Below are 13,717 nucleotides of genomic sequence, written 5' to 3' on the forward strand. Positions count from 1 at the left end.
AGTTTTGATTAAACATACCATCTTAGGTCATGCAGAAAAATGAAGGTAAGCTAGTTAAAAAAAGGGTAGATTTTATTTTCTGTTTATGTACTTTTTTGTGATTATTCTTCCCTAGTATTATATTCAAGAATGAAACATACTTAACCTTTTAAAATGAAAAATTTTTGAACATTTTAAGTTCATTTTTGTAATAATTTTTTTTTCTTTCTTTTCTTTTTTTTTTTTTTTTTTTTTTTTTTTAGGAGATGTGGCCCTCAAGAATCTTGAAGTCAAAGAAAATGCCCTGGTAGGTAATAACTATAAAAATTTTTAATGTTAGTGCATTTGATGTATTCTTCCTAATACAGCTTGCCATTCTAAATTATGTAAGTTTGAAAAAAATTTTTGGAAGTTATTTTTAAAATGTGAATTTTGTAAAACAAAGATTCAATTTCATTAAAAGCACAAACTGATATTGTGGCTCAGTGGTAGTATGCTTACCTAGTATGGGCAAGGCCCTGGTTTCAGACCCCAACACTGCCATAAATACATACATACTTGCATACATAAAAATTTATATTTTATTTATTCCCATACTGTTTTATTTTAGTGTTTCATTTGTCTTCTAGTTTTCACTTAAATTTTTTTTTTAGTTGTAGATGGACACAATACCTTCATCTTATTTGTTTATTTTTATGTGGTGCTGAGGATCGAACCCAGGACCTCACACATGCTAGGTGAGCGCTCTACCACTGAGCCACAATTGCAGCACCCCCTCCCAAGTTTTCACTTTTTAAAAATACCATTTTAATATGTTCAGTTCAGTGGCATGACTTATATTCACAATTTCGTGCAGCCTTCATAGTACTATTTCCACAACTTTTCCATCCCCAAGAGAAACTATAGCCATTAAATAGTAACTTCTATTCCCTCTCCCCACAGACCCCGGGACTCTTTATACATTGCAAACTGAAGCTCTGTATTCATTAAAAAGTATTTTCCTAATCCCCTCTCACCACCCTGATACATTTGCCTATTCTAAATATAAATGGAATCATGTGGTATTTGTCCAGTTATGTCTAGCTTATTTCACTTACAAAGTGTCTTTGTGGTTCATCATGTTGTAGCATGTATCAGACTCTCATTCCTTGTTATGGCTGAATAATATTTGTGTGTGTGTGTGTGTGTGTGTGTGTGTGTGTACATATACATACTGATCATTTGTTTATCCATTTAGCTATTGATGAACACATGGGTTGTTTCTGCCTTTTGGCTCTTGTGAATAATGCTACAATGATATTTGTGTACATGTGTTCATTCCAGATGCTGCTTTCAACTTCTTTGAGTATATATTTAGGAGTAAAATTGCTGGGTCATATGAAAATTTTTATTTATATATATATATATTTTAGAGACTACCCAGGTTTTTTTCCATAGTAGTTGTACCATTTTCCATTCCCTCCGGCAGTGCACAGGATTTTAATTTCTCCAAATCCTTGTTGAGTGCCTTGGTGTATGCCTGTAACACAGAAGGCTAAGGCAGGAGGTTTGCAAGTTCTAAGCCAGCCTCAGAAATTTAGGAAGACTCTCAGCAACTTATTGAGACCCTGTCTCAAAAGTAAAAAGGACAGGGTAAATAGTTCAGTGGTATTAGGTTCAATCACCAGAACCAAAAAAAAAAAAAAAAAAAAAATTTCTTCAAATCCTTTAAATCTTCTAGCATTTGTTATTTCTGCTTTTATTTGATAACAGCCATTCCAATAGATGTGAAGTGATATCTTATTATTTTGATTAGTAATCAATTTAAATTAATAATGACTAATGATATTGAACCTCTTTTCATGTGCTTATTACCATTTGTGTATGTTTGTAGAAATGCCTGTCCAAGTCCTTTATCATTTTTTAATCAGGTTTTTGTTGTTGTTGCTGTGGTTGTTAAGTTTTTGGCAATCTATGTATTCTGCATATGGACCCTTAACAGATATTTTACCTCTTTCCAATGATTACCTTAACATTCTATTGACAGTATCCTTTGTTGTTCAAAAGTTTTTAATTTGATAAAGGTCAGTTCATCTGTTTTTTAAATTATGTGTGCTTTTGTTGTCTTATCCAGGAAATCATTGCCAAATCTAATGTCATGAAGATTTTTCCTTATATTTTCCTCTAAGCCGTTTATAGTGTTAGCTTTTACATTTAATTCTTTAATCCATTTTGAGTTAATTTTTTGTATGGCATAAGACATATTTTTGCAACTAGGTGTACAATTTTCCTAACACCATTTATTATAAAGGCTGTTCTTTCTGACATTGAATGGGGAGAAATGTTTTGAAACTTTTTTTTTTTTTTGCAAAATGTTTCTAGAAGCACAAACGGACAGTGAGCTTTCTCACCTTAAGAAAAAATAATACAAAAGTGTTAATTATCTGGTATGGTTAGCTTTTTTGGGCAGCAGGAATGTGGACCCTTATACTACCTATTATGAAAAGAGAAGCCTCCATTAATTTTATTGACTTGAATAATATTTTAATTATATATTTGTAAATTTAAGTAAGTATTGAAGATAATGTGCAGGTAATTCAGATACCCTTTAAGCAATTATTGGAAGAAAAAAGTAGTTTTTGTTTTGAACTTTGTATTTATTAATGCTTTACATATTTATTTTTTTTTTTCTTGGTAGAGTCAACTGGATGTGCCCTTTAAAGTTAAAGTTGGTCATATTGGTAAGCTGTATTAGTGGAATGCCCTTCTTGCCCTGTAATGAGATATTGTAAATATTTCTGAGCACTACTGAAAATAAAGTTATCATGTATTCTTGTTTAGGTAGGGTTTAGTTGTATGGCTTAAAAATATTGTGAGATTTATGTACTCTTGCCCAGTACTTGATACCTTCATAATTTAGAAATGACACATTCTAGTAGGTTTTAAAATTGAGTTGGGGGCCACCAGGTACCTTAAGTGTCTTTATTTTCTAGGTTTCTGAGTAATCACTGTTGCTGTATTCTGATTAGTACTGGATGTATGATGTGAGGATGAGGTTTTGGATCATCCATGTACTGTCACCGGGAACCAATTTGAAAACTTGTTTCTGCTCTGGATTTTTTTCCCTAGGTTTCCAGAATTTCCAGAAAATACTGTATAATTTCTTGTTTTACATTTTTTTATATTTTAAATTTTATTTTTAATTATTTATCTTATGTTATTTTTTTGTGGTGCTGGGATCAAAGATAGGGTCTGGTATGTCCTAGGCAAGTGCTCAACCTCTAAGTTACTACCCCAGCCCCTTGTTTTTGTATTAATTTACCTGTATTTGTAGTGTATACTTTAAATATATTGATTGAGTAGAAACTGAGTGTAAAGTTTCAACATGTTTAATAAAAACTTGTCATAATTCTTAGATTATATTATGGTTTTATTTTAAATATTGTGGAAGATGATAAGTGTCTTTAGTTGGGACTTTGAAATTTTTGCTATATTGTTTTTGAAGTGGGATTCTATAATGTTATTGAATATGTATTGGTCCCATTGAGGAACTGGTATTTTGAAAGTTTACATAAATTATATTATGAAGGTTTTCACAGTTTTGTGTATTATAGTTGGTATTAGACCATATACCACAGAAAGTTTTCATCACCTTATATTGCCAAGACTTGAATTTTGTCCCGTTCCTCCACCCATTTAAAGGCAGTTTAGCATAAGTAAAAGGGGGGGGGGGAACGTCACTCATTATTTTGCCCCCTTACATTTTTCTTTTTGGAGTTTTTGATTGTGTACATGTATATATTTTAAATACTTATAACCATGTTGTATTTATGTGTAATAAGGATTTCTTATAATCCAAGTTGACTTGAACTCATTTATTTCTTATGGTATCATAATAATCCTATGAATGCATATTTGGGTATGGTGAATAATCCCCATTAGTCCATTGTACAACAGGTAATATATTTAAGATAGCTTTTAAAAATTTCAGTAAGTCACTGAATTCTTAAAATAATTATTGTCATATTTTATTGTATATTAATTTAACCTCATGTATCAGGAGGGAGTTGTGGGTAAAGCTCAGTGGTATAATATGTGCTTTGTAGGCATAAGGTATTGGGTTTGATTCTCAGGCACCACCTCTTTCCCACCCAAATGTGTGTGTGTGTATGCATATGTGTGAGTATAGATATATAAATTCATATATATGTATATGTATATGCATGTATGTACATATGTGTGTGTATATAGATATCTAGTTCCTTTTGATGGACCTGTTTCCTTTAGATCATGCATTCCTCTTTTTTTCTTGCTTGCTATTGTTTAAAAATGATAAGGTAATGTTTAGTGGTAATACAAGGTAGTGGAAAGAACTCTGGACTAAACAAGATAATTCGGAGAATCATTTAAGGTATTTGTTTGCATACCTTTCTCCTAGTACCTATCGTTCTTTTTAAAAAATTTTATTTATTTATTTTTTAAATACATGACAGCAGTGGAATGCATTACAATTCTTATTACACATATAGAGCACAACTATCGTTCTTTAATATTATTATTATTGTTTATTTTTTCCTTCTAGTCAGTTTCTTTTTTAAAATTCAATATTTTTAGTTGTACATAGACACAATACCTTTATTTTATTTATTTTTATGTGGTGCTGAGGATCGAACCCAATGCCTCACATGTGCTAATCAAGCACTCTACCACTGAGCTATAATCCCAACCTGACACCAAGTTTCTTGAGAAGAAGTCAGTTTAGTTTTTATTGTATCCTCACCACTTAGCATCTTCCCTGGTATATATAATAGGAATACAATTTGTTGAATGAGAAAGCATTTCCAAATGTGTGGTACAATGAGTATATTGTCCCCTTGCCATTATTGGATATAGTTAGTCTTATTGGTCTTTCAAAGATCTCTTCTAAGGCAGAATAAAATAGATGGATGGTAAATGTAGGTTGGATGAATATTTTCATACTTTTGTTTTTGACTGTAGGTAATCTTAAACTTAGAATTCCATGGAAAAACCTTTATACTCAACCATTTGAAGCTGTATTAGAAGATATTTATTTACTCATAGTGCCTTCTTCCAGTAAGTCAAATTTTAAAGTTTATAATTTACTCTTTTTTATAGATGGGAAAACCTTTATGTTTTATAATTATATTTGTATAAAATATTTTGGGTGATATTTTGGAGATATTTTAATATATAAATTTGGTATATTCAAATTAAATTGGCTTTTATTCTAAATTTTTGTAGATGATGAATTAGTGATTTTTTCAAAGGTAAATATTAGAATGAGTATATTTAAATTTAAAGTATTTAGATTCTTCCTTTTAATGCTTCTATAGGAATAAAATATGATCCTTTAAAGGAAGAAAAACAACTCCTAGAAGCAAAGCAACAGGAATTAAAAAGAATAGAAGAAACAAAGCAAAAAGTAGTTGATCAAGGTAAAAAAACCAAACAAACCTAAAAGTGCTAATAAGAAAGTGTAAAAAAACAAATATTTCTCATAATAGAATGTTCATCTCTGGAGGCACTGAGATTATTTAACAAATATGAGAGAATCTTATTACGTGGAGAATTTTAATATGGTTTGTATTTTGTCATGTATACAAAATTTTTTACCTTGCAGAATTTATCTTAAGGCATAAATACTATGTCTGGTTTATAAGGATAAAGGTCAGTTTTTAATGATAGCCATTAATTTTATCAAGTGTATTTTCTTACCTTTCTAGTCCATGCTTTTGTATTCTCCTTGTATCAATTATTTACACTTTTGAAGATACTTAGTATTTTGATATATTTATATTTGCCATAGACTGTTTATTTGCTTTCTTGCTTCACATCTTTTCCTATTCAAATTAGACCACATGGTCCATTATTACTATAAGCCCTTTTTCAGTGGTATATGAGGTATCCTGCATCTCTTTATTTTCACTTACTTCCTAGTCAGCATCTCCAGCTGCTTTTTACATGCTGACTCTTTGCTTCTTTCCCTAGTGGATTTTTCTTCTTAGCTTAAACATACTGTAGCCTCTCCTTATTTTAAAAAATAAAGTCATCTACCTAATCTAGTCCTTTGCTTATCTTTTACTCCTCTGTTATTCCTTGAAGAGCTAAGCATCTTTAAAATAAAGCATATATATACTTCACTATTCCTGCATTGATTGTTTTTAAATGAAAAGTGAACTCCAGAAATAAAATGTTTTACCTGTTGACAAACATTATTAGTGGAGATTTAGCATAATCTCTGGTAGTACCACATGTAAATCTATTTTCTTTGTCAAACTTTTTTCATATCCTCTATATAGTCATTCGTAGGCATTTTCTTTTTAAAATATTTATTTTATCAATACAATAAACAGTACATAACTTTAAAGCTAAATAGTACTATAGTACCCAAAGTTAAATAAAACACTTATCACTTAGCCATATACCCTACTCCCTAAAGAATTATCATATTGCTAAATAAGATATATTTCTATTACTTGATTTATTAAATTTAGACTGTGTGTGTGTGTGTGTGTATGTGTATAGTGTGTATGTGAATGATATAGTGATGGGACTGTGAAGATTGACCAAGTAGTATAAATGTTTACCGTTGAGCCAAATAGTATACTCTAATTACATAGATTTTCTTTTTAAAAATTATTCTAATTTGTTATATATGAGCACAATTTTTTATATCTCTAGTTTTACACAAAGTAGAGTCACACCATCTGTGTCTTCATACATGTACTTAGGGTAATGATGTCCATCTTCTTCTATCGCCTTTCCTACCCCCATGCCTTCTACTTTCCCATCCCTCCCCTTTTCCCTATCTAGAGTTCATCTATCTTAAGGCATAAATAATATCCTTTATCCTTATAAACCCATGCCCTCCTCCAACTCCATTATGAATCAGTATCCTTATATTGGAGAAAACCTTTGGCACTTTTTGGTATTGGCTTATGTCACTTAGCATAATATTCTCCAACTCCATCCATTTACCTGCAAATGCCATGATTTTATTCTCTATTAATGCTGAATAATATTTCACTGTGTATATATACCACATTTTCTTTATCCATTCATCTACTGAAGGGCATCTAGGTTGATTCTACAGTTTAGCTGTTGTGTTGTGTTGCTATAAACATTGATGTGGCTGTGTCCCTGTAGTATGCTGTTTTTAAATCCTTTGGGAATAGACCGAGGAGTGGGATAGCTGGGTCAAATGGTGGTTCCATTCCCAGTTTTCCAAGGAATCTCCATACTGCTTTCCATATTGGTAGCACCAATTTGCAGTCCCACCAGCAATGTATGAGTGTGCCTTTTTCCCCACATCCTCGCCAACACTTATTGTTGTTTGTATGCATAATAGCTGCCATTCTGACTGGAGTGAGATAAAGTCTTAGAGTAGTTTTGATTTGCATTTCTCTAATTGCTAGAGATGATGAACATTTTTTCATATATTTATTGATTGATTATACATCATCTCTGAGTAGTGTCTGTTCAGTTCCTTGGCCCATTGATTGATTGGGTTATTTCTTTTTTTGGTGTTTAGCTTTTTGAGTTCTTTATATACCCTAGGGATCAGTAGTCTTTGATGTGTGAGGGGTAAAAATTTGCTCCCAAGATATAGTCTCTCTATTCTTTTTTTGTTGAGAAGAAGCTTTTTAGTTTGAATCCATCCTATTTATTCTTGATTTTACTTCTTGTACTATAAGAGTCTTATTAAGGAAAGTGGAGCCTAATCTGACATGATGGACATTTGGGCACAGTTTATCTGGACCTAATTCCTAGGTCCTTGATCCACTTTGAGTTGAGTTTTGTGCATGGTGGGAGATAGGGTTTTAATTTCATTTTGTTGCATAGGGATTTCTAGTTTTCCTAGCACCATTGTTGAAGAAGCTATCTTTTCTCCAATATATGTTTTTGGCACCTTTGTCTATATAAGATAACTGTAATTTAGGTTAGTCTCTGTGTTCTCTATTTTGAACCATTGGTCTACAAATCTATTTTGGTGCCAATACCATGCTATTTTTGTTACTATTGCTCTGTAGTATTGTTTAAGGTCTGGTAAAGTGATGCCACCTGTTTCACTCTTCTTGATAAGGATAGTTTTAGTTATTCTGGGTCTCTTTATTTTTCCAGATGAATTTCATGACTGCTTTTTCTAATTCTAAAAGGAATGTCATTGGGATTTTGATTGGAATTGCCTTAAATCTGTATAGTGCTTTTGGTACTATGGTCATTTTGACAATATTAATTCTGCCTCTCCAAGAACAAGACAGATCTTTTCATCTTCTAAGGTCTTCTTTAATTTCTTTAGTGTTCTATAGTTTTCATTGTAGAGGTCTTTCACTTCTTTTGTTAGGTTGATTTCCAAGTATTTTATTTGTTTCGAGGCTATTATAAATGGGTAATTTTCTTTTCAGAGGATTTGTATATCAGATATACAGAAATGCCTTTGTTTAATGGGTATTGATTTTGTATCCTGTTACTTTGCTGAATTCATTTACTAGTTCTAGAATTTTTTGGTGGAATTTTTTGGGTCTTCTATGTATACAGTCATATCATTAGCATAGTGCTGATTTGAATTCTTCTTTTCCTATCCATATCCATTTAATTTCTTTCATCTGTCTAATTGCTGTGGCCAGTGTTTTAAGAATTGTGTTAAATAGAAATGGTGAAAGAGGGCATACCTGTCTTTTTCCAGTTTTTAGAGGGAATACTTTCAATTTTTCTCAATTTAGAATGATGTTGGCCTGGGGCTTTGCATAGATAGCTTTTACAAAATGTCAAGATATGTGCCTGTTTTTCCCTGGTTTTTCTAGTGTTCTGAACATGAAGGGGTGCTGTATTTGACAAATGCTTTTTTTTCTGCATTGATTATCATTAGATAAAATCATATGATTCTTATCTTTAAGTCTCTTGATGTGATGAGTTACATTTATTCATTTCCATATGTTGAACCAAACTTGTATCCCTGGAGTGAACCCCTTGTGATCATGGTGCACTATCTTTTTGATATGTTTTTATTTGATTTGTCAGAACTTATTGAGAATTTTTGCATGTCTGTTCATTAGTGAAATTGATTTGAAGTTTTCTTTCTTTGATGTGTCTTTGCCTGGTTTTGGAATCAGGGTGACATTGGCCTCATAGGATGAGTTTGGAAGTGCTGCCTCTTTTTCTATTTCCTGAAATAAATTGGAGAGTATTGGTATTAGTTCTTCTTCAAAGGTCTTGTAGAACTCGGATGTGTATCCATCTGGTCCTGGACTTTTCTTGGTTGGTAGGCTTCTGATGGCATCTTCTATTTCATCATTTAAAATTGATAAATTTAAATTGTGTATATCATTCTGATTCAATTTGTGCAAATCATATGACTCTAGAAATTTGTCGATGCCTTCAGTATTTTCTATTTTATTGGAATATAAGTTTTCAAAATAATTTCTAGTTATCTTCTGTATTTTTGTAGCGTCTGTTGTGATATTACCTTTTTCATCATGTATGTTAGTGATTTGAGTTTTCTCTCTCCTTCTCTTCATTAGCATGGCTAAGGGTCTGTCAATTTTATATATTTTTTTCAAAGAAGCAACTTTTTGTCAATTTTTTCAGTTTCTTTTGTTTCACTTTCGTGGATTTCAGCTCTGATTTTAATTATTTTCTGTCTTCTGCTTTTGGTGTTGATTTGTTCTTCTTTTTCTAGGGCTTTGAAATGTAATGTTAGGTCATATATTTGTTGACTTTTTTTTTTTTTTTTCAAGGAATGAACTCCATGCAATGAACTTTCCTCTTAGTACTGCCTTTATGGTGTCCCAGAGATTTTGATATGTTGTATCAGTGTTCTCATTTACCTCTAAGAATTTTTTAATCTCCTCCTTGATGTATTTTGCAACCCTTTGTTCATTCAGTAGCATATTACTTAGTCTCCACGTGCTGGAGTAGCTTTTATTTTTATTTTCTCATTGATTTGTAATTTTATTTCATTATGATCTGATAGAATGCAGGATACTATCTCTACATTTTTGTATTTGCTAAGAGTTTCTTTGTGGCATAATACATGATCTAGGATAGAGAAGGAACCATGTGCTGCTGAGAAGAAAGTGTATTCGATTGTTGAAGGATGAAATATTCTATATATATGTCAGGTCTAAGTAATTGATTGTATTATTGAGTTCTATAGTTTCTTTTGTTTGGAAGATCTATCTAGTGGTGGACGTGTTGTTAAAGTCACCCAAAATTATTGTGTTATGGTCTGTTTGATTATTGAACTTGAGAAGAGTTTGATGAATGTAGATGCTCCATTGTTTGGGAAATATATTTTTATAATTGTTAAGTCTTGTTGGTGTATGGTTCCCTTGAGCAGTATGAAATATCCTTCTTTCTCCCTTTTGATTAACTTTAGCTTGAAGTCTACTTTATTTGATATGAAGATGGAAACCCCTGCTTACTTCCGCAGTCCATGTGAGTGGTATGATTTTTTCCCCACCTTTCACCTTCGGTCTGTGGATGTCTTCTCCAATGAGATGAGTCTCTTGGTGGCATCATATTGTTGGGTCTTTTTAAAAAATCTAATCTGCTAGTCTGTGTCTTTTGATATGTGAGTTTAGACCATTAACATTCAGGGTTATTATTTAGACATGATTTGTATTCTCAACCATTTTTTTCATTTAATTTGACTTGGTTCTCCTTTGATTAGTTTTTTCTTTAGTGTGATACCTCCCTCTGATGAATTTTATTGTTTTTTTCATTTCCTCTTCATGTAATATTTTGCCTAGGATGTTCTGTAGTGCAGGCTTTCTAGTTGTACATTTTTTTAACTTTTGTTTATCATGGTAGGTTTTTATTTCATCATCAAATCTAAATCTTTATTTTGCTGGATATTAAGGTTCTTGGTTGGCATCCATTTTCTTTCAGAGCTTGATAAATGTTGTTCCAGGATCTTCTAGCTTTCAGGGTATGGGTTGACAAATCTGCAGATAACCTAATTGGATTTCCCCTACATGTAATCTGATTCTTTTCACTCCTGGCTTTTAAAATTCTCTTTTTATTCTGTATGCTAGACATTTTCATTATAATGTACCATGGTGTGGAACTGTTGTGATTCTGTACATTTGGCGTCCTGTAAGCCTCTTATATTTTCTTTTCCAATTCATTCTTCATGTTTGGAAAATTTTCTGATAGTATTTCCTAGATTGCTCATTCCTTTGGTTTGGAATTCTGTACCTTCCTCTATCCCAGTAATTCTTAAATCTGTTCTTTTTATGTACTGCCATATTTTGAATGTTCTACTCATGGTTTCTTACCATCTTCACTGGGTGGTCTACATTCTTTTCAAGATTATATATTTTCTCTTCATGGTCTGAGGTCCTGTCTTCCAAGTGGTCTAATCTGTTGGTGATGCTTTCAATTGAACTTTTAATTTGGTTTATTATTTCTTTCATTTCAAGAATTTCTGTTTGGTGTTTTTTTTAGAACCTCTATCATCCTATTCAAGTAATCTTTTGCTTCCTGTATTTGCTTATGTGGCTGTTTATTGAAATGATCTTTTGCTGCCTGTATTTGTTCTCAAATCATTGTTTAATTCACAGAACATTTTAATCGTGTACATCCTGAACTCCTTCTCTGTCATTTCTTCTGCTGTGCTGGCCATGGATCTGATAATGTAGTGACTTTATTTGTTACACTTTCTTCCTTTGTCTTTTCACGTTGTTCTTGTGTCTTCCCTTTTAGCAGGATTGGAGGTGTTCCAGTTTTATCATATAGGCTTATATTGTCCCTGCAGGATTCCAGTATCTCTCCTTTGAGGGGAAGGACAATGTTAATAGTTCCCAATACAAATAACATACAACCTTAAACCATATAGTTTCTATTAAGATGTTTATAGTTTGGTCACAATATACAGAAATGGTGAATTCAGTTATTATCTACAATATAAATAGTAGGTTTGCAGAAGGGTTTACAGTTTCTGATGTTGGACAAAGAGCTGGGAGTGAGGTGGAGGATGAGATGTTGAGTGGATAGGAGGTGAGGATGTAGAGTTATTATATCTTAGGAAGTATGAAAGAAGAATCTAAAGAAGAAGGTTTAGTAGCAGGAGAAGAAAGTAATTTTGGGAAGACAAGTGGGAAGATAGTAGAACACATAAACAAAAAACACATAAATATTAGAAAAATAAAAAAATGTAAAAATAGGAGAAAAAAGAATATACAACACAACTGTAAGATACTATTTAGACATCCCAGTCCTCAGTATCCTAATTCATGCAAAGTACTTGGTTTCACATATGTTAGGGATGTGAGAGCAAGAGAGAGGGAGAGGAAAGTATAATCTTGAAGAAAGAAATAAGAATTGTTTTGGTTGGAGATTAGTATCTTTCCTGCTTTCCTTCTCTCCCAGTAGATGGGGTTGTCTGTTGTTAGCTCGTATCTCCACCCTCAGGATGGTGAAGGTTACCAAAGTGGGAGGGTTGGACTTGGGTGCAGGTCACCTGGAAGTGGGGTATGGCACCTGCCAGTCCCCAATGGAAGACTGCACCCAAGGATCTCCTTTGGGGCCTGCTCATGTGATGTGAGTGCCTGGTCTTATCTCCTTATCTCGCCTATAGATCTCACAGTTCCTGGTGTCTTAAATTAGACTCCAAATTGTATCTCACTCACCCTTTCCCTTTCTACTTCCTAATCAGGGACCTTTATCTCCAGAGGTCTTATGGGTTGTGCTTTCGGAGCCGCACACCTGTCTTGGAGAGTTTTGTATTGTGCAGTCACTGCCAGGCTAGCGGCTGCCGGGGAGACAGGGTAATTGGGAACTATGATACCTGCTCAGCCAGTGTTCCAAACTTGGAGTTGCCCCAACCAAAGGTGGTAATGAAGGTGACCCAAGATGGAGGCAACTGTTTTCAGCCATGGGGTGTTGGGTCGGGTTGGGGGAGCCGGGCCATGGTGTTGGGCGATGTGTTTAGAGATTAGCTCTGTGGTGTGCAGTGTTGTGGCTGTTAGCTGTCTTCAGAACCTGTGCGATGTCCCCAGGTGCAGGTAGTCTACTGCACACAGGGGACTATGGCAGTGGCTGCAGAGTCCCAAGATGGAGGTGATGTGGGAGCCCCATGTTAGTAGATGGAGTCTGCATGGGAGTGGTGGCTGGAGTTCCTGCGCTTGGGCAGTGGCCAGGTGTCCTGCTTGGGAGCGTTGTCTGGGATTTCTGTGTGGGTGGGTTGCCAGAAGTCCTTTGTGGGTTCTGATGCTGGTGGTCCTGCTTGGGCACCTGGGAGACCTATGTTGGTGAGTAGTGGGGAGTCCTGCTCTAACGCTGAGGCCTGAAGCCCTGCATGGGAGCAGCTGTGTGTGGGGGTCTCTCTCTCTCTCTCTCTCTCTCTCTCTCTCTCTCTCTCTCTCTCTCTCTCTCTCTCTCTCTCTTTTTCTCTCTCTCTCAAAGAAGCAGTATTCTTACTACTTGAGTCCTAGGTCATGGAGCAACACAGAATGCTTCCTCCCTCTGGACCACCATCTTGGATCCTCCTCTAATTACATATATTTTCTAGCTCAGCTTTGTTATGTGTTTGATAATATTATTAAGTGAATGTGCATGTAATTGTACATTATTTAGAATTTTACTCTGTTTTAGTGTGAGCCTTATTCTGCTGCCCCCCCCCCCCAATGAATTTGGAGCCTGTTAGGTAAATTTTCTCCAGAATAAACCATTCCATTCTCATTTGTTTGCAAAAGGGATAATTGCTTAGCTATTAGGAGAGGGAGAGGACCTAGAA

At 33.8% G+C, this 13,717-nt stretch overlaps 1 protein-coding gene across 4 annotated transcripts in view; it reads left to right on the forward strand.

Moving 5' to 3' along the window:
• Positions 1-13,717, forward strand: part of VPS13A (vacuolar protein sorting 13 homolog A) — a 250,011-nt gene that overhangs the window by 24,060 nt on the left and 212,234 nt on the right. For all 4 annotated transcript variants that reach the window (XR_014020362.1, XM_081278758.1, XM_081278759.1 and 1 more), the window contains exons 2-5: positions 243-286; positions 2,657-2,699; positions 4,957-5,052; positions 5,313-5,414. Coding sequence is in view for 3 of the 4 variants with exons in the window: in XM_081278758.1 (XP_081134884.1) it covers positions 243-286; positions 2,657-2,699; positions 4,957-5,052; positions 5,313-5,414 (285 nt within the window). In the remaining variant the exon portion in view is untranslated. The remainder of the gene's footprint in view (positions 1-242; positions 287-2,656; positions 2,700-4,956; positions 5,053-5,312; positions 5,415-13,717) is intronic.

This window comes from Spermophilus citellus, assembly GCF_964194105.1.
Source record: "Spermophilus citellus genome assembly, chromosome: 2".
Taxonomy (NCBI): domain Eukaryota; kingdom Metazoa; phylum Chordata; class Mammalia; order Rodentia; family Sciuridae; genus Spermophilus; species Spermophilus citellus.